The sequence below is a fragment of the Rhinolophus hipposideros genome (assembly GCF_964194185.1).
Source record: "Rhinolophus hipposideros genome assembly, chromosome: 1".
In the NCBI taxonomy this organism is placed as follows: domain Eukaryota; kingdom Metazoa; phylum Chordata; class Mammalia; order Chiroptera; family Rhinolophidae; genus Rhinolophus; species Rhinolophus hipposideros.
This window is the reverse complement of record NC_138047.1, coordinates 56979586-57000903: the sequence shown is the minus strand read 5'-3', so window position 1 is coordinate 57000903 and position 21318 is coordinate 56979586. Positions and strand designations below refer to the sequence as shown.

The following is a 21318-nucleotide window of genomic DNA, read 5'->3' as shown; positions in this document are numbered from 1 at the left end:
CTTTGTTTCAATACAATCAAACATCGTTTAATCTTACAGTGTCCCAAAATAAAGGATTTTGATTCTAAAGAAGTAATTATAATGAGTATAGATGTGCCTGATCTAAAGGCACTTGAATATAATCTTTGGAGAATTCTCTTTCTCCAAGGCTTAATAAATACAGGGGGTGCCAAAAAAAACGTACACACATGGAGATGTTATCTATGTAGCAGTAGTTCGCTGTAATCAGAAGTGTCTGGATGCTGATGGTAACCACTTTGAGCACCTCTTTCAATTGCAGAAGCCAAACGTGATTTGTTCATCTTTTGTTATTGGTATATATTATTACAATTTTAATACAGTTTTTTCCTTTCTTAAAATGTATACATTTTTTTGGCACCCCTGGTGTGTTACGGACCCACAGAACCAATTGGTTTCATTTCAGTTCTATCCATCTATGATGAACTTTTGTGTCGGTCTTACGTATCCACCTTCAACGTGTGGCGTTGTAGAGGAATCCCCACACTATTACAGTGTTTGAGTGCTTCATGCCCAGGACTGTGCTAGGCACTGTATATATACTAGCTATAACCTGAATAACAGTCCTGACGAATGAGTAAGAGTGACTTATTTCACATACAAGACACCGTGATTCAAGAAGATTGGATGATTTGCTCAAGCCAACAAAGCTAGGTAAGCAGCAGATTCTGAATTTGAACATGACTGTTGCAGTCCATTCCTAGTCTTTCTTGAAATGTGGCCACTGAATCACCTGGGTTGATTCTTTAATAAATGTATATGACCAGGCCCTGCCACAGACATACTGAATTATATTCCTTAGAAATGAGGTGTTCAAGTAGACATTACACATTTAAGAAGCTCCCCAGGTGATTCTGTGCCATGCAGATAAATACATATGGTTGCTTCTGAATACAAAAAGACAAAATTGGGGGCGGCCGGGTGGCTCAGTTGGTTAGAGCGTGAGCTCTGACCAACAGGGTTGTCGGTTAGATTCCCCCATGGGCCAGTGAGCTGCGCCCTCCACAAGTAGATTGAAGACAAGGAGCTGCTGCTGCCGTTGAGCTTTCGGAGGGGCGGCCGGATGGCTCAGTTGGTTAGAGCACCAGCTCTCAACAACAAGGTTGCCTGTTCAATTCCCACATGCGATGGTGGGCTGCGCCACCTGCAACTAAGATTGAAAATGGCGACTGGACTTGGAGCTGAGCTACACCCTCCACAACTACACTGAAGGACAACGACTTGGAGCTGATGGGCCCTGGAGAAACACACTGTTCCCCAATCAAAAAAAAAGACAAAATTGTAGTCAGCTAATTGTTTATAAATTATGAAACTCAGGGTTTCCATGCTAGCCATGACCTTTTCATTGCCCTGTACAACAAAATATGCTGAAATTCAAATGTGCAAAATTAGAGAAGAATGAAATTCCCAATCCATTATGCAACTTGCTACCTATGGGAAGGAACTACTCATGTAATTAAAAGAAAAAATATGTACAAAACACACACACACACACATACACACACACACACACCCACCTTGTAAAATGGCACAGGAATTCTAAAGTAGAATCTTAGTGATTTCAAACTTCTTCAGTTATTTAAATGAGTAATATTATTTATTTGATAGACTTGGTTGCTCAGAACATTCAGAAATATTTACATAACTTATGAAAAAGAAATCTTATAGAAGAAATTAATAGAATCTTTTAAACTAATATATGCCAGGGAATGAACAAAGTGCTTTACAGATAGCTTATTTAACTCTTATAATGGCCTTTAACAGGTGGATTTTATTATTTCTATTTAAAAATGGAAGAAATTTGACCTTGGAAAAATTATTTGTTTAACATAACTCTGCTAAGGACAGCCCCAGAATTTGAACCCACCCACTTGTGTCTAAAATGCCCTGTGCGCTACACCACATCACAGTGCCTGACAGGATTCCACATAATGGTTCTCTAAGTGTGGTTCCTGGATCAGCAGTATCATGGGCACTTATTAGAAATGCACATTTTCAGGCCCCACCTGTCTTACTGAATCAACATCTCTGGAGCTAAGACTAGGGATTTGTTTTTAACAAGCTCTTCAGATGATTCTTATGCATGCTAAAGTTTGAAAACCATGGCTCTATTTATTCTCAGCTGCCCAGGAAACCAAAGCAAAAATGAGCAAACAAATCCTAGATTCCTTTGGGGGGGGGGGAGAAGAATTTCATGATGAGCTCATTGTTTCAGGAATGCTGGCGTTTTTGCAGACAAACAAAACTATGTTCATCGCCTGCTTCACTGCAGGATTAATTCCTTGACATTTAAAATTACTAATCAATACTTGACTTAATTTATTTCCACTAACCCTACTGCCGTAATAGTGTCAGTGTTAGTGTAGGACATTGCACAAATGCTTGGTAAAGTCTTTCTTTAAAAAAAAAAATAATAATGTTTAATCAGATTTCCACCCACACCTCTCAATCACACTGAATTGCTTTCTTTTTCTCAAACTTGACCTTCAGATACCCCAAAAGGAAAAATGATCCTGAAACCAGCTGGAAAATAAATTAAAGCAACGAATGTCTAAATAAAGGGGAAATAACAGCAGCTCTTTACATTAATAACAATTGTTGCTACTCACTATGGGCCAAGTACTATGCTAAATATGTTTCCTGCATTAGCTCATTCAATCCTCACAATAAACTTATTAAGGCAGATATAATAAATCCCCACTCACAGCTGATGATGACACTGATCCTTAAGCAACGTGCCCAAGGTCACACCGCCAGCAAGTGGAATCTCATCCATTTCTGTTCCTAATTACTAGTCTAGAGGCTGCATCTCATTTCAACCATCTTCTTCATGGCAATATAATTTCCCCTGATCTTCTAAAACTATCCTTTGGAAATCAGTCATAGCACACGAGGCCTCGGCACCACTAGTGTGGCCAAGCTGGGCCCGGGGATCTGCATGCTACTACCCCTGAGAGACTCCAGTCTGTTCTTGACTCCTAAAAGCCAGCCATATCTATCTCTTCAGGCAAAGTGTAGTGGGTTTGCAAGAAGTTAAACATTAATATTCAGAAGAATGAATGAAACAGCAAAACACAAGGTGCCCATCCTGTTGACAGAAACATATAGAGGGTGCCAAGAAAAAGTATATGCATTTTAAGAAAGAAAAAACTGTATTAATATATACCGATAACAAAAGATGAATACAAGATAACATTTGACTTCTGCAATTACAAGAGGTGCTCAAAGTGGTTACCATCAGCGTCCAGAAACTTCTGATTATGGCGAACTACTGCTTGAGTAACATTGACCAAAGTGTTAACATCCCCTAAAATGTGTATACATTTTTTTTGGCACCACCCCATCCCCTCCAGGTATTTAAAGCCAAATGAGTCTGAGTAAGAAGAGCAGCTGCTGCAGGTATGTTTTGAAGGTGAGGGAAAGCCAAATCACTCCTCACTTTATAAAGCCCTGTAAAGGCCATATCCTAAAGGTAAGATTTCAAATCAAAGCCTCACATAAACCTCCAGGACTCAGAAACTCTTGAAGAGCCAGGGAGAAATGATCACTCTCTGCTTGAAACAATCCGGGTCATGAAGGTTTATGATAAAAGCAAAAATGGAGAAAACTTTTAAAAAAGAAAAGAAAAGCAATCAAAACTTGGAAAACATAAGACTTCTCTTTCAATTTTTCAAGTAAAAAGTGTTTTTTCAAAACCAAAGTTTACCGTAAAAAGGTCCTAAAATAAAATACGGTCAAATGAGACAAGTGTTATGGGTTAAATTGTATCCCCCCAAAAAGAGGTATTGAAGTCCTAATTCACAATACTTTAGAATGGGACCTGTCTGGATGTAAGGTTACTGCAGATGTAATTAGTAAAGATGAGGTTATACTGGGGTAGGGTGAGACCCTAATATAACATAATCGGTGTCCTTAGAAGACAGTCATGCGAGGACAGAGACATACAGGGAGAATGAGATGTGATGCTAAAGGGATGAAGGTAAAGATTAGAGTTGTACCAAGGAACACCAATGACTGCCACTAAACCCCCAGAAGCCAGGAGGAGTTGAGGAAGGACGCCCCTATCGGTTTCAGAGGTAGAATGGCCCGGCCAACACCATGATCTCAGAGCCTCCAGAGGTGTGAGCCAATAAATGTCTATGTTTTAAACCACCCAGTTTGTGGCACTTTGTAATGACAGCTCCTAGGAAATTAATAAAGCAGGTAAGATGCCAGAGAAAAGGACTGGTAACCACTTGGGTCCTGCAGGGCAAATACGAGGGGACTTATTCCATAGGCTGGCAGTGATCACTGCTAACCATCACTAACCATCACTAACCATCACTGCTCCCCATCACTAATCACGGCAGGCACACTCTCCACCAGGGCAGCCAAGAGAAGCCAGGGGTGGGAAGCAGAGATTGGCAACCTCAGAGAGGCCTGATAGAAGTGAAGATGACATTATGGCTCATTAAGTTAGCAATGGGTCCAAGAGGTCCAAAGGAGATGTTTGCATTTCATCTTGTACTCACTCGAACGAGAAAACATCTACTTGCTAGCTTTTCTTTTCCTGATTTCATCAAGGGAGTCTCAGAGCAAGAGCGTTGGAAGGTGATAATAGAGAAGAGAGTTAGGCTGGAGTGGAAAGATGAATGAGATTCAGAAATTAGGGAAGATACAGAGAAACAAACAATTTGTGGTGTGTTTTCTATGAAACCCCGATTATAATAAGGAGAAACCTGACCCTCAGGAGCATGTGTTATCATGGTTAAGCCGACTGGATACATACTTCTTTTGGCCCAGGGGCCTCATCCCAGGGGATTTTCTGCCACCCCAGCTTGCATTTATTCTCCCCTTTGCCTGACCTCCACAAAATAGGTACTTCTAAAACAGAAAGTCTCTTTCTCTTTTCTTTCCCTCTAATCCACCACTTCCCCTTCTGTACGCAGACAACTCCCACATTTTTTTCCCATTTTTTTCTTGTTTCATTCTTTTGTTTTTTTTTCTTTCTTAGACAACTCCCACATTTATATCTGCAGCCCAGACTTACAATATTTTGAGCAGCACTGGTCTCGCATATGCAATGCCTACTTGATGTATCTGTTTTTATATCTCACGTATCAACTCATTATTTCCTCTCAAGCTGATTTTTTTCCCCCATGTAACACTGACATGGTACTTACTTGAGCTTTATAGGTATATGTATACAGGCACCCTTTAGCCTTCAGAACCACCCCATTATGATCCCATTTTACAAGGGAGAAGACTGAGGCACAGAGAGGCAAGAGACTTGCCCAAGGTCACATATCTTGTCTGTGGAACAGCCGGGATTTAAACGCAGGCAGTTCAACTCCAGTCCCTGAGCTCATCCCCAATTTGCTCTTTTTCAATCCACTCCATCCCTTTAAATGGCACCACCAACCATCAGAAACCTGGGAGTCTCCTTTCATTCCTTCATTGCTCTTTCCCTCCAAATCCAATCATCAGCAAGCCCTGTTGAAACTATCTCAGAAAGGTAATCTCACGTGCACTTCCCCCCATCTTCCTCGTGGCTGTCATCCAAGTCCCCATTGTTTTCCTGGAGGTGGACATCTGCACTAGTCTTCCTCTCCACCTCCTTCAGTTGCCCACCTCCTGCCATTTCCCACATAGCAGCCAAGGGATCAGTGAGATCTGTAAATGAGGTCATGGCACTCCCCTATGAACACCTCTCTGATCTCCCTTGGGATACTGAATAGAGTCTAAACTCCTTGCACCGTCCACATGGCCTGGCAGGGTTTGATCCACCTCCCTTATGTAACGCAGGGCCTCAGCTCCCGCTCCCCACATAAGAACGCAGGACATGGTGCGGCCAAAAAGGAACACCCACGGAGCCATGGGCAGGGGAGTCATACCACTATAATCTCGCTGGCGGTTGGTCAAGACACAAAAGCAAACATCCACTAGTACCCCAACGAGGGGTCTTCCTGCACCTGTCTCGCTGGCAGCCCGGCGAGACACAGGAAAGTAGGATCAACATGATCTGCAATCCACTTGCTAACCAGACCTACTAGCCACAATCCTCCATCCGCTCTCTGCCAACCAACAACCAACCAACCAACCAACCAACCAACCAAGCAACCCCCTAGCGTAACCACGGCAGTTATATTATATTAGTGGCCAATGGCTGACTGGTTACAGCTGATGGTCACTCAGTTACAGCGGATGGCCGACTAGTCACAGCTGATGGCCATCTACTACCCGAGCCAGCACCTTTCCACGTGAGGTCGAGAGCCTGGAAACTGCTCTCTGGGGCTCTGTCCCCACACCTTATCACCCCTACTTTGCAGCCACTCTCCCCTTTTCCCATCTCACTTCAGTTCTCTGAGAGTCCAGCTGATAAATGTTGAACTCTTTCTCACCTTAATGCCTTTGTTCGTGCTGTTTCCTTCGTCTGGAATGGTTTTCTACCTTTAGTTCTCTGCCTAACGGCCATCTTCTCTGATAGGCCTGCCCTGGCCACTTGACCTGAGTGGGTCCTCTCCTGTTATTCTCCATCTCGGCAACCTTCCCCGCTCAGGGTATTCAGCATTCGGTAATATCTCTCACTATTTATATCTGGGTATCCACTTCCTCTAAAATAAAGTTTCAGAAGGCAGAGGCCTTTTGTTTGACTCATTACAATACATACAGCTCTCAGTCCATTACTTATCCTCCAGATAGGAGTTTAACAAATAACCCTGAATGAGTTTGCTGGACATAGATGGAAGCAGACAATGACATCCCAAGGTGTGGAATTTACCCTAGACAATTGGCTGCCTGATGCAGTTGCTTCCTCCAAATATCGATTGCCCAGAAATCAAAGTGATCTCCCAAAGTGATTTGGGAGATATCAGGAATATTTTAATGGCCACTCTCAGCACGACAGGCTATTCTAGGTCTTTCAAAGATGGTTCTAGAAGCCAGGATGAATGCCTGGTACACTGGGGATGTTTCCAGTGATTCTGTTGTATCTTCCTTGCTATCTCTCCAAGAACTCAGGGTTTCTCTATTAAAGGCAGCAAACCCAAGTATCTGGGTTGAGCATGAAACATTGGGCCCAGAAAGACTTTATCAACACAAACCTTGTTTCTCACAATAATTTTCATTCTTTGCTTAAAGCAGATTAGAAATAATTTATATTCCTCTTCTTTTGAGTCATCTAGCACAACTACCTGAAGACTATATTTTGTACCACAAAGTCAGGTGATTAATTTAGTTCAGAGTTCGGGCCAACAGCCACAAAAAGTTGAAGACTAATGTGGCTATTCTGGCCACATCCTCAGTTCTGTGCATGTCTAACTTATCTTCTGAGAGGAGACACCTTTCCTGAGGTGTATTTGGGAAGTGACAAACCTAACAAAAAGGTGCTACACAGTTAAGAATGCTTCCTCATTTAAAGTAAATCAAAGTAATGGAAACTCCTTGAACAGTTCACGTGAAGGCTATTGGGATTACTGGGATTTTTTGTGGCCCTTGGAAGATCTTGAAGGAACAAAAGAGAATTGTAATGCCTCACCAAATCTCCTTGTCCCTTCCTATTACTTCATGGGAGTTTTCTTGTTGCTCTTCAAATACACCTAGCCCACCTGCCTCCAAGCTTTTCACCTGCTGATCCCTCTGCCTGGATGCTCTTGCCCTTGATTCTCTCCTAGCCCATTCCCTCACTCCATTCTTGACTTCTTTGTGGAGTTATTATTGTCCGATTCGTTGTAAATTCCAGGGGAACACTACAGAGGCTCACCTCACGCCACCATTTTTTCCCCTCTCTGTCCATTGTTGACTTCTATTCACATACGTGAACAGAAAAGAACATGCCCTATCACTCTCATTATACACCTCTGCTTTTCTCCAGAGTGCGTACACTGACTTTACATATTATACATGTATTTCTTTGTTTATTATCTGTCTTCCCTAATAAAAATCAGGGGCAGTGTCGCCAGCGCTTGAGCGGCCGGCACCTGCTCACCTCTCTTCCCCAAGCCAAAGCCCAGGGGACCAGAGCGAGAAGCGGGGACCATGTTCCGATGCGAGCTGACAGCCCTCAACTACCAAAACCCTGCTGGCTTCAACGACAAAGATGAAACAAAATTTAGAAACTGTATTGTTTAGCTTGAAGACCAGAAAATCAGACATTACAGGATTGAAGACAGGGGTAATTTAAGAAACATCTACAGCAGTGACTGGCCCAAGTTCTTCAAAAAGTATCTCAGAGATGTTAGTGGTCCTTTAAAAATTCAAGATAGACAAGAAACAATTGACTGGCTTCTTGGTTTAGCTGTTAAGACTTGAATATGGAGGTAATGCTGAAAAATACAAGGACTCGGTACCTGACAATACAAAAAATGCTGATAACGCAGCTAAAAATACAGAGCCATTGACCAATCTGGATGTAAATAATCCTGCCTTTAAGGCTGGTATAACGGCTTTGGCTAACCTTCTTCAGATTCAGATTCAGAATGATTACCTAGTAATGCTTAAGGAAATTCATACTTCGGTCCAGGAGCATCTGACACCGGTGCAGTTGTCAAAGTAAATCAAACAAAAGAAGGCTTGCATGTTGCTTTAGAAAGCATATTCTTGGTATTGACACAGGAGATGCAGTTCTTAATGAAGCTGCTCAAATTCTGCGAGTGCTGCTCGTAGAAGTGCTCAGAGAGCTAAGGACAAAACTTAATGAAGCCAGAGCAGCTGTTCAGGCAATTATCGCAGGTCTAAAGACAGACCACAGACTGGGAAAAGCTGGAAGATAAGCATTTTAGGATTTCAGCCTGTCACCCACTTAGTATAATTTGGAACCATGTCCGCTCTGGCATGTGTTTGGAAATCAAATGTCACATTTTCGAGGAAGAATCCCAGAAAACTGACTCTATTCTAGAAATGTATCATTATTGCTTTTTCTGTAATAAAGTTTAGGAAAGTGAAAAGAAATAAAAATCAGATGCATGTAAGCTCCATGCTTTTTAATTTCTCTTTCTCTACTGTATCTCCAGAACCTAAAACAGTGTCTGGCACATAGTAGACGTTTAACAAATACTTGTTAAATGAATAAGTGAATAAAAATGCTTTCTTGTTCTGGGTCTTGCTTTCTTTGATAATTCTCAAATGCCACTATCAGACTTTTCAAAGCTCCACAGTGTGTGTCAAAAATCTGACAAATGGGGGCAGCCCGGTGGCTATGGGGCTCCTAACTCCGAAGGCTGCCAGTTCGATTCCCACATGGGCCAGTGGGCTCTCAACCACAAGGTTGCCAGTTCAACTCCTCAAGTCCCGCAAGGGATGGTGGGCAGCACCCCCTGCAACTAAGATTGAACATGGCACCTTGAGCTGAGCTGCCGCTGAGCTCCCGGATGGCTCAGTTGGTTGGAATGCGTCCTTTCAACAAGGTTGCCGGTTCAACTCTTGCAAGGGATGGTGGGCTGTGCCCCCTGCAACTAGCAATGGCAACTGGACCTAGAGCTGAGCTGCGCCCTCCACAACTAAGATTGAAAGGACAACAACTTGACTTGGAAAACAGGCCTGGAAGTACACACTGTTCCCCAATAAAGTCCTGTTCCCCTTCCCCAATAAAATCTTTAAAAAAAAAATCTGACAAATGCAGTCTCCACCTTTTCTCAATCCTGTGCACATGGGGTTATCACTACTCCTATGTAAACATGCGTCCAGAACCTAGGGGAGGTATTTAATCAAATGCAAACAGTTGAAAATAAAAGGAACAAAGATCTGATCATGGGACTTTAAGATTTTTTTGCTTTTTGACTTATTCTCTTTTAATTCATGTGAGACTTCTGTAGTACTCTTCTTGTTCAGTACTCTAAAATATTTTTCTAACTGCTTTGCATCCTCCAAAAAATACTTTCAAGAGAATCAAATCATACCGTTTCCCCTTCACATTCCTTGCTCTCAATCTAAAACTTTTCCTCTTTGCCTCTGGTTTACTAGACGTCTTCAAAGGCCACTCATTAGATGGGCAAATTACACTTTTTATTATGATTAGGTATGAGAGAGACCTTCCCTCCTTGATAGTTGAGCTTGGGTCAGACAGGGAGTGGCAAGGGACAGCTCTTTAAACTTCATTCCCTTCATTCCCAGGAAGCCTCTCTTGTGCTCACTCAGGTTATACAGGAATTCTTTCCAGGCTTTGTCCTGAAACAAAGCTCTCATGTTTTGATTTGAAATCAAGGTCTAACCTGTTCTTCATTAATTTCCTGCAGAGGCCCATTTATGTAACTAACTGTCTAGTGCCAGTAGTTATTTAAATAAGCTTCAGGGAATATGGTTTAAAACACACATCAGACAGGAAGTTGCAATCATATTGAAGAATACCTAATCAGGTATGATGCCTGTTCTGCTTGGGGTGTTAAAAGTCCATTTCAATTGAAATAGTCAGAAAGCTAGATCTTCCAGCCCTGAGATGCGGTAGACAGAAGACCAGAGGAGAAATTCAGCACTTCCACATGCATGTAACACAGGTGTTCTCCCCACATACATATTAAATTTGCATGGCCAGGAAGAGCAAACACACCGGGAAATAAAGGGTTGATGGGATGTCTCCATCAAAGCAACACATATGAAACTGGACAGGGCTCTCAGAGACTCCTTATATCCATGAGCAACAGCATCAAAATAAGTGGCCAGGGCTGGCGTCATCCATGGAACAGAATTTGAAAGGCATTACCCTCCCCAAATTCTCTCTCATGTTAGCACATTGCTCCTGTCCTGGGAGCCCTACCACTGATGTCATTCCTTTGGATTACACAGCAGAAATGGGAACTTTGTGTCCTCAGGGATCAAACTGCACCAATCTTGTTCCCAGGAAAGACAGGAAAGAAGGGTCAGGTGGGAAAGGGAAGCTCTGCTAATTTCTCACCATGAACACATTACCATGGATTAGCTTTTCCTATTAGCAACTTTCTGCTTTAGATAAGCCTTTCTTAACCTTTCCACCATGAAGAATCCCTCTTATTATTTCTTCTCCATGGACCCCATGTTTTGAGTAATTCTGCCTGCTAATCTGTATTTATTACTGAACATTAACTCATTTCCCCATTACTTATTATTAAAGATATAACTTGCAATCAGGGCTCCTGATTAGCATTAGATAACCAGTGCTAGTGGTAATATAATTTTAGTAAATAAATAAATACATGAATGAATGAATGAATGAATGAATATGATGTTTTGGAAACTCTGTAGACCTTGATGTGAGTTATATATGTGTGGTATAATAAAGACTACATCTGGTCTTTGTCTTGGGTTCCAGACACAGAAGCTCAAAAATCGTTGGGAATTCCTGATAGAAGTGTCTTTATGATGCTAATGAGGTAACTCATGGTGGGCCCCTAGAAAGCTTTAGGATCAGGACTGACCACTAAGACAAGCTCACTTTAGTAAAGGGTTGGCACTTTGAGAAGGGAAGTGGACTGGAGATTGAGTTCAAAGGCCTGGCCAGTGACATAATCACACCGATGTAGTGAAACCCCCATAAAAACTCTGGACACTGAGGGTTGGAGGAGCTTCCTAGCTGGTGATGTGCAGGCAGGGTGACAAAGCCTGACTCCATGGGAAGAGGATACAGAATCTCTGCCTCCTGAGCCTTTCCAGAACTCACCCAAGGCTGCAGGAGCTAGAGCCTCCTTATTCACTTATACAGTCTTTATAATAAGACTGTAATTGTAAGAATAGCACTTTCAGTGAGTTCTGTAAGTTGTGGAAGAGAATTATGGAACCTCAGAGGGTGATGGAAAGTCCAGATTTATAGCTAATTGGTCAGAAATGCAGGTGGCTCTAAGACTTGCAGCTGGCACCTGAAGTGAGGGCTGAGCCCTTAAACCTGGTAGTTAGTGTCTGAACTGCATTGCAGCATACCCACTTGCAGTGAGAATGGGGCATTATATCACTTTAAAAATATATAAATGTCCAAACCCATAGAGTGAACTGAATTATAACTATCGACTCTGGATGATAATGATATGTCAATGCAGGTTCATCAACTGTAACAAATGTACCCCTCTGTGGGGGATGCTGACACTGGAGAAGGCTGTGTATGTGCAGGGGCAGAGATTTGTGGGACATCTCTGTACCTTCCTTCCTCTCCATTTTGCTGTGAACTTAAACTGCTCTAAAAAAATAAAGTCTTAATAATATATTTATATATATTTAAAACACTAGAAAATATTGAAAATAGGACCAGTCAAAAAGACTATTTGGGGAGACTCCATCTGTTTCAGGTAGCTCAGACAAAATCATTCCATGGGGGAGGAAGCTGCAGATTTGTAATAAACTGAGGCCCAGGAAACAGGCAGAAGCTCTTTAACTAAAACCGTGGCAGGAATATTAATGAGCAAGGAATATATTTTTAGGAAAAATACAATATATTGAAATGATAATGATTATAACACTTACTGAATACTTAATACATGCCAGGCACTGTTAACGCATTTCCCATGAACTGATTTAATGCTTACAAACACTAGGTGATGTAGGTACTAATATTATACCCATTTTACAGATGAGGAAACTGAGATAGTGAGAGACTAAGTAATTTGCTCAAGGTCATATTCAAGAGTCTGCCTTTTAACCATTAGAGATTTATGAAAAGGAGAGCTGGGATTGTGGCTGGATTGTCTTTATTTTGTTCCTGGTAGAGCCTATTGCAGTAGGTACTTGCTGCTTTGATTGTTTAATTACCCTTTGGATGAACTCCTACAAGACCAAGTTAGTAGGCATCATATTTATGAGATGTTATATTTTTGTAAAACTTTTATCCCTTGGGTCCACGGTCCCTATATTTCCCTTCCTCATTTTGCAAATTAGAGTGTGGAGTGGGGAAGGGAGAAGGTATAGCAAGTTAATATTAGAGTAGTTCATGGTGATTACAGTGATTATAAGTTAATTTTGAAAAATGTCAGTAGCATAATAAAAATACTAATGTGAGAGTACAAATACTAGTAATTTGCATTTATTATTATTCTGTAAAAGTAAGTTAGGAATTAGCCAAGAAGGAAAGAGCTCAGAGTATTTGCATGAGAAAGCCGGAATAGAAGGCAAATATGAAAAAAAATACTACTATGGTATCTTAATAAAAAGTCATGTTCTAAGACATTCTAATTTGCAGGTTGCCTGAGTGCTTGCTCTGACCTAAAGACAACATAAGACCAAGGACCCTGAATCAAAGTGTATAACCCTTTCATCAAGGGTTAAGTAGTAGAACACATGTATGAACAGAGATATTCAACATTTCCAAACAAAGGAAGCAGTACTGCAACATACCGTTTATGAAACAATGGGAGGGTTGCAATATTCCTAGACTCTACAGACCTAGCAAACCAGCCATTCTTTCATCATTAACGGTAACCACTGAAATTGAAGTCTTCACTCTTGATCAGATCTCTCCAGTCAACTCACCATACACTGACCCACAGACCCATCTACAGTTTGTAGAAAAGTATGGACTTGATTACTCATGTGTGTGCGCGAGTGCGCGCACGTGCACTTTTATATGTAGAGGGAAAAAGAGAATAGATAAAACTTAGCGATATAAATATTTATACAAACCTGGGTGTTGTTTTTATTGTGGTAAAAAAGCGTATCCTAACGTTTACCACTAACCCTTTTTAACCCTTTTTAAATGTACAGTTCAGTAGTTGTAAAACTGTTCAGTGTGTGAACCAGCTCTCCAGAACTTTTTTCATGGTGCAGAACAGAAACTGTACCCAAAGCAACAACTCTCCCTTTCTGCCTCCCCCAGACCCTGGCAACCACAATTCTATTTTATCTCTATGAATTTGACTATTTTAGATGCCTCATATAAATGGAATCATACAGTATTTCATCTTTTTATTACTGGCTTATTTCACTTACCATTATGTTCGCAAGCTTCATCTATGTTATAGCATATGCCCCAAACTTCCTTCCTTTTTAAAGCTGAATAATATTTCATTGTATATGTAGACCACATTTTGATTATCCATTCATCTGTTGATGGACATTTGGGTTGTTTCCACTTCTTGTCTATTGTGAATAATGCTGCTATGAACATGAGAATGCGAATATCTCTTTGAGACCCTTTTTCAGTTCTTTTGGACATTTATCCAAAAGTGGGATTGCTGGATCATATGGTAGTTCTATGTTTAATTTTTTTGAGGAACTGCCATTCTGTTTTCCACAGTAGTTCTGAGTTGTATTTATTATTTATTCTCAGAGATCTCACTCATAAATGTTAGTTCTTTAATTTGAGAAGAGGAAAATAGGAAAGAAAAGGCTGCAGGAGCTAGAGCCTCCTTATTCAGTCAAGGGCCCCCTTTCCTCTCAAGCACAGCTTCCCCTTTCTAATCTGCTCCCCCTTTTCCTTCCTGCTGCTTAATGACAAATGCTATCACCACCTGATGTCTCCATACTCCTAGCCCCTTATATTAGGCAGAATAATAGCTCTCTTTTAAAATCTCCACACCATAATCCTTGGACCTTGTGAATATTACGTTATATAACAAAAGGGACTTTGCAGATATAATTAAGCTTCCAGACCTTAAAATTGAGAAATTATCCTGGATTATCTGAGTGGGCCCAATCTTATCACGTGAGCATCCTCCAGCCGGAGGAAGAAGAGGAAGGCAGAAGAGAGATGGTCCAAAGGGAAAGTCAGAGAGACTGCAAACATGAGAAGGATTCAATGCATCCCTACTGTTCTGAGATGTAGGGGGTCACGTACAAAGACTGGCGGAAGCCTCTAGGGGATAGGACAGCCTCTGATGACAGCCAGCAAGGAAATGGGGACCTCAGTCTTTCAACTGTAAGGAACTAAATCTGCTGAACCACCTAAACGAGCTCAGAAGTGGATTCTTCCTCAAATCTCCAGAACGGAATGTAGCCCTGCCAACTGCTTCATTTTAGTGCCCTGAGACCCATTTAGGGCTTCTAACATACAGAACTGTGAGGTAATAAATGAGTGCTGTTTAAGCTGCTAAATTTCTGATAATTGGTCATGGCAGCAATAGAAAACGAATACACTCTCTGTCTCTCCCAGCCCTTCAGAAATGTGTCACAACTTTGAAGGTGTCAGCTGGAGAGCCTGACCAACTAATTCCACATCTATTTATAGACAAAAGCTAGAAGGAGATTGTTTATATATTTTTTTTTCTTTTTAATACCAGCATTTTGGAGAGATGGAGTTATTCATCTGACTCTACTAGAGTCAGATAGTAGAGTCTACAAAAGCAGCAGGAATTTCAGACCTGGAAAGAGGGGAGATCAGCATCCTGGCTAGTGATAAGGGAATAATTTGGGACCAAGCAAAGCCTTGCAACAGCACACTTTCCTCTGGCACTTCTCATATCAAGAGCTGGTCACATCTCCATACAAGCTATTCTTTAAGCCTCCTCTGCCCCTTACTTATAAAAATAGAATCTTTGTTCATTGTTTAAAAAAAAAAATCAGAAGCTGCTGCGGGAGTTCAGTGAGTCTCGGTCGGTTATTGTTACTGGACCAGTTCTAGTTCCGTCAGTGTTTTCAGCCGCCTAGGGATTGCGGCTGCTTGGGCCAATCCTCAGCTTGTGCAGTAACAGGTCGTCGCAGCAAAAGATGAACAGAGCTCTGGTAAAGGTGCTGTGTCTGAGGAACCATACCATTTTTAAGCAAGCCTTTCCTCTCTTAAGGTTTAAAACTTCAGAAGAGAATCCCATCTGTTCTGCAGGTGGCATGGTGATGAGTACGAGTCGGCACTACAAGACAAAGCCCACCCATGGCATTGGAAGATACAAGCACCTAATTAAAGCACAAGAGCCCAAGAAGAAGAAGGCAAAAGTGGAAGTGAGACCCATTAATTTGGGGACAGATTATGAATATGGGGTTTTAAACAATCACCTAACTGCATATGACATGGCCCTGGCAGAGAGTTATGCCCAATATGTTGACAATCTCTGCAATCGTCTCTCCATTAAAGTCGAGGAAAGTTATGCCATGCCCACCAAAACCATGGAGGTGTTGCAACTGCAGGACCAAGGCAGCAAAATGTTCCTGGACTCAGTTCTTACCACCCATGAGCGAATGGTGCAGATCAGCGATCTGAGTGCTACATTTGCAGAGATTTTCTTGGAAATAATCCAAAGCAATCTTCCTGAAGGAGTCAAACTGTCAGTGAAGGAGCACACTGAAGAAGACTTCAAGGGACGGTTCAAAGCTCGGCCAGAGCTGGAAGAACTGATTGCCAAGTTGAACTAGCTCACTGTAGACTCTTTCATGGCAGCATTGGACATATTGAGTGTCAACGGGGAGAGCTTCCTGGGTGGTCAAAGTTAAGAAGGAAACCCTGACCCTTAGATATCATAAGTATACATCACAATAGCCAGGAATTCCTTCTCTCCTCTGTGGAGGAATGGCTGCCAATTGTCACCACTTTCCTTTGAGCCAATCCTTCATCTAATAAAAATATGCTGGTAATGAACAATTTATTGAGGTGAAATTCACTACCACAAAACTAACCATTTTAAAGTGAACAATTCAGTGGTATTTTATACAGTCACAATGCTGTACAACTACCCCCTCTGTCTAGTTTTAAAACCTCATTGCCTGTTTTTATAAATGAAGGTTTACTGGAACACACACACACAAAAAATCAAAGCACAGGTGATGCATTAAAAAATAAGAGTACCCTTGTTCACAGTTCCACCTTTTCAGAAAGTTTTCATGTGATACAGTGTATATTCTTTGAAACAGCATCACTCTGTACGTACTATTTAGTAACTTGATTGTTTTCAGTGATTAATATAGCTTTGGACATTTTCTTGTCAGGATATACAGAGCTGACCACTTTCCCCTCCCATTCTTTTTAATGATTACATAAAAATGGCTATAAGTTACAAATGAGTAATTTACTAATTTCAAACTTCATGGATGGCCATTTATGCTGTCTGCATATTTTCATTCATACAAATGAAAGTCTTTAGGCCCCTATTTTTTCAACCTTATACTAATATACCTAAATAATAAATATCCAGAAGTGGAATTATTGGGTCAAAGGGTATGTACATTTAAACATTAATAGCTATTGCCAAAATACAATCCAAAAGCATGCCAAGTTTATTCTCCCATGAGCCAAGTATGAGAGAACCTGGCTTGCCCACATCCTCTGCAACATTGGTCTTACTACATATTTTTCACCTTTACCAGCTTCTTAGGTAGAAAATGGTTCCTCGTTGTGTTATTTCTATTTCTTTAATTTTCAGTGAGATGTGTCATCTTTTCATATGTTTGTTGAACATTTATAATTCTTTTCATGTCCCTCGCAAATTTTTCCATTGAGTTTTCCTATTGATTTTTCAAGTTATTTGTGTGTTAAGGAAATAAGTCTTTTGTCTGGTACACTATAAATATTTTTCTCCTGTGGGTTGTCTTATGACCCTACTAATAGTATTGTTTGCTACCATAAATTATAATTTTATACTATGTAGTTAAGTAGTTCAATATTTTTCTTTTAGGCTTTTGGTTTGTGTCTTGGTTGTAAGCGCCTTCCCCACAGCAAGATTATTTTTTAAATTCACCCATATTTCATCTCTTTCATTTCAGTATTTTATCCATCTCAAATTTATTTTAATGCAAAAAGGGAGAAGGAATATAGATTTACTTTTTCCCAAATGGTTAGAAGTTTTCCTAACATTATTTATTAAACAAGCCATCTTTTCCTCTCTGCTATGAAATGTCATCTTTATCATATAATAAATCTCCAAATTAAATACTAAATTTATTCTCTGTTATTGACCTCTCTGATTTGGTGTGATCATAAATTATTTTAACTCTGTACTTTTACAACACATTTTATATTTTATTATTTTTAGACATCCTCTAGCTTTTTTGGCACGTGAACTTTTTCAGATGAACTTTTTATCAACTTTCAAAAAAAGTACTTTTTGTGTTTTGATTGACTCAGTTAAGTTACAGTGTTAGGAACGCTTCAGTTTTACTTACCCAGAGAGATGCCATGATATCCCACCTTTGCCTTAAGTTCAGATCACTCTAACCTATTAAAAGAAAAAAAAATTACTAAACGGTATAAAGCTAGGATTCCAAACACAATAATCTCACCAACCCTTACTCTTTAATCCAGAAAACAGAACCCAACGTTCAAAAAGGAACCACCTCAAGAAGAGGATGTTTTTTAACATCAAGCAGCCCACTTGCTAATAAGCAAACATCTACTGAGCACGTGCTCTATACAAGGGGTGTTGCTAGACCTGGAAAGGGCTCAAACAAGACGGGAAGAAAACCCCCTCGAAGTTAAAGGTTTACAAATATGTTTCCTGGAAAACCAATTTTTGACTCATTTAAAATCGAGTAGAACTATGTTGATGGCTGACTTCTTTTAACGAGGACAGACTATCATCATAGGGAACAATAACAAAAACACAGGAAATTGTGGCCCTCCTCACCCCAACACAAATTTTAGCTGGCTTCAATTTGATTCCTGGGGTTTGACTGTGAGATCTTCATTTACATTTTACAAGGCTGAGCCTACAGCCCGATAAAAACAGACACACCTGCTCTTTGAGGAGGCGGTCCAGTACTCGGTAGGGCGCAGAGGTGAAAAGGACAGTTCCTTGGTGGATCCCAGGCATGCTTTCCATAAGCAGACATTATTCAAACATGCTGGCAGATGTCCCGGGTTGATTCAGAAATCCAAGTGACTCCCACCCATCCTGGGAACAAAATATTCTAAAAATTCAATGACAGCCCCAGAACAAAGTTCAACAGGAAATCTTACCATTAGTCCCCGGAAATATTCACTCCCAATGTTCTCAAGCTCTCTGTAGCCCTAGTGCAGTCGGCTCTCTACTTACAGGGTGTAACACAGGGGTGTCCAAACTGCGGCCCGCGGGCCAACTGTTGTCCGCAATCCATTGCTAATTGGCCCACAGCAAATTCCAAAAATATATTTAGTTTACCTAAATAAACCAGGTGAGGCAATATGTACTTCACCTCCAGTGAGTGGCCCGGCTGTTAGTGTATTTTACCGCATAGGGCCCTTGGTGAAAAACGTTGAAAAAAGTTTGGACCCCCCTGGTCTAACACTACTTCCCTCTCTCTCTACAGGATCGATAATTCAGATTTTGCCTGTTGAAGCTAGATACATTTTCTTTTGAGTCCAGTCTCCTCATCTGTAAAAAGGAGACAGCAGGGCTGTTGTTGCTGGCATTGAATAAAATATGTAATATGTATCATCACATAAGCTAGCGTTTTGAGTTCTTACACACAGCTAGTGAGTAGGGCCTGCACATCCAGGCAGCCCCTCTCCAAAGGGATGAACTTAATTAACCTCAGACTTCTGCCTCACCCAAGTGCCTGGTCCAGACATGGTCAAAGCTGATGCTCAATATGTGTCGATCCAGTATAATTTGTAAATTAACAATTATTACTGATTTAAGTTTTAAGAAGTAAAGAACTACTTCACAGTGCAGGCCAAATGACCTAACAATAGAACTTTCAACACCCTTTCCTGAAAGGGATTAGAGGGGCTACATCATTTCCTTGTACTTCCTCCTCCACGCCTATTTCTAAACAGATTACACAACCAGAGGGCTCTGGGAACAAGGTTCTGGTTACATCTTTAAATTCCCTTTTCTGTCAGTTTGAAGTTTTCTGCCTTCCTGAAAGCCAACGGGGACATCTTTGCAGAATAACGTTTTAGTAAATTACACTTTTTTATGTTGATTATTTTTTTAAAAAAAGTTGTAAATGAGCTCTCCCTGAGGATAGTCTTGTGGTCTGCATAGATCACAAATCCTTGGAAAGAATTTAGCTCTGGGGTGCAACTTCTTATCTACAGCCAGAGGGGCCCCCAGGAACCCAGAACTTCTTAGGCCACAATTTCCTATATAAGGTCATTTGCAATCAAGTACTCAAGATGCCCCACCTGCTGACTCAAATGCCAAATGCCAGAGGAATGATTCATGTCTAGTGAATGGGTGAGCCTTTTCAAGAGAAAGCAAACTTCTGGACTCCCAGTGCCCAATATCTAAACACACTTTTCTTCTGCTTCCTAAAAATATTAAGAAAAACAAAATAAACTGCCTAGGTGAAGAAGTCAAAGTGCTCACAAGTATGGGTGGGGTTCCGAGTCTTCAGGACGGAGTTTGGAGGCAGCCCCACCCCTTGGGAGACGCCCTGGACCGGGAGGATTCAGAGGACCCTTCCGATGCCCTACTCTTCTCTGTCCCCAAGACCTTTAAAATAGGAGAGTGGGAGAGAGAAATGGCCAAGTGGATCCCTACTCCGCTAGCTGATGAAAAGGGAAGGGTCCAGGGAGCCCAGACAGCTGGGTGTAAGCTTGTGCCCCGCGGTGACCATAGCTGGGTGGCCCTCCCAGGGCACGGCAGTTTTGCTCCCAGGACCTCATTGTCCTCTACTCTGAAATGGGGAACGTGGACTCTGTGCCCGCGGAGGCCCCTCGGGCCCTGAACCTGCGCGGCACAGTCGGTTTGCAGCAAAGGCGCCAGGTCAGCCCTGCGGGGGACAGCGCAGCGCTCGCGACGGAACTGGGCGAGGCGCGCAGACCGCTCCTCGCCGCGGGGCAGCCGGGCGGCGGGAGAGGCTGGACTTACCCTGCAGCTCGGCCGCTGGGACCCGTGTGCCTGAGAACCTCGAGCCAGTGTTGCGCCCTGCGAGCCAGGTGTGCGTCCGGCAGGCTGGTGCTCGGAGCTGCTGGTTCCTGGTCCGCGACTGCGACCGCACCCCTTCCCCCGGCCCCTTCCTCCCGCCCCTGCTCCAGCCTCCGACTCCACCTGAAAGCCACCCGAGGCCACGCCCATCGGCTGCTGAATCTCCAGTTCTTTACAGATTTGCCCCTCACCCTGGGTCCCCTCGAATTCTCTAAACTTTCCTGACCCCTTTTCCACCATCTTCATATTGAAACCCATTTCCTCAGTTTTCACTTCAATTACACTAAATTCTTCAGATCTATTGCAGCGCTTATTTTGTTCTAGGCACTGTGGATTCAGATTAGACAGTCCTCACTCCAGTAACAGCCCGTGAAGTTTATCTAGCATTTACTTTGTGCCAGGCACTGTTCTAAATTCTTTACAGATGTGCACTAATTTAAATCTTGCAACAACCCTATTAGGTAGATGCTAATATTATCCCTATTTTGTAAATAAGGAAACAGACAGAGATTAGGTAATTTAAGCAGTCCTACAGAGAGTAAACGGCAGAGCTAGATTTTTGAACCCAGGTAGTTTGTAATCCCTCTGCTAAGCTTATTTGCTTTCTAGTGTGAGGTTTGGAACCAAAGACTCCAGGAGATAACAAGGTGGAAGG

The 21318-nt window shown here is 41.7% G+C and overlaps 2 protein-coding genes and 1 pseudogene across 9 annotated transcripts in view; 2 read left to right on the top strand and 1 right to left on the bottom strand.

Moving 5' to 3' along the window:
• Positions 1–21009, bottom strand: part of ANXA3 (annexin A3) — a 59064-nt gene extending 38055 nt beyond the window's left edge. The window contains exons 1-4 of one of the 7 annotated variants that reach the window (XM_081028688.1): positions 20607–20747; positions 19919–20044; positions 18546–18704; positions 17977–18029 (exon numbers count right to left, since the gene is read on the bottom strand). In XM_081028688.1, coding sequence (XP_080884814.1) covers positions 17977–17991 — 15 coding nt within the window. In that variant the 5' untranslated portion in view covers positions 17992–18029; positions 18546–18704; positions 19919–20044; positions 20607–20747. Of the gene's footprint in view, positions 1–17976; positions 18030–18437; positions 18503–18545; positions 18705–19918; positions 20045–20606 lie in introns of those variants that run through there. The other 6 variants (XR_013991928.1, XM_081028687.1, XM_081028689.1 and 3 more) reach the window with 6 other exon arrangements.
• Positions 8035–8768, top strand: LOC308498136 (RNA transcription, translation and transport factor protein-like; annotated as a pseudogene). Its single transcript has one exon. The product of its transcript is annotated as an RNA transcription, translation and transport factor protein-like (transcript).
• Positions 15582–16319, top strand: LOC308488906 (large ribosomal subunit protein mL48-like). The gene has a single exon (XM_081029251.1). It carries the CDS (start codon positions 15595–15597, stop codon positions 16231–16233), a length of 639 nt encoding a protein of 212 aa, XP_080885377.1. The 5' UTR covers positions 15582–15594; the 3' UTR covers positions 16234–16319.
• Positions 21010–21318: the final 309 nt, after the last annotated feature.

What these genes read in the sequence shown, in the direction of transcription:
- LOC308488906 (XM_081029251.1), top strand. Translation starts at nt 15,595, where the DNA reads ATGAACAGAGCTCTGGTAAAGGTGCTGTGTCTGAGGAACCATACCATT.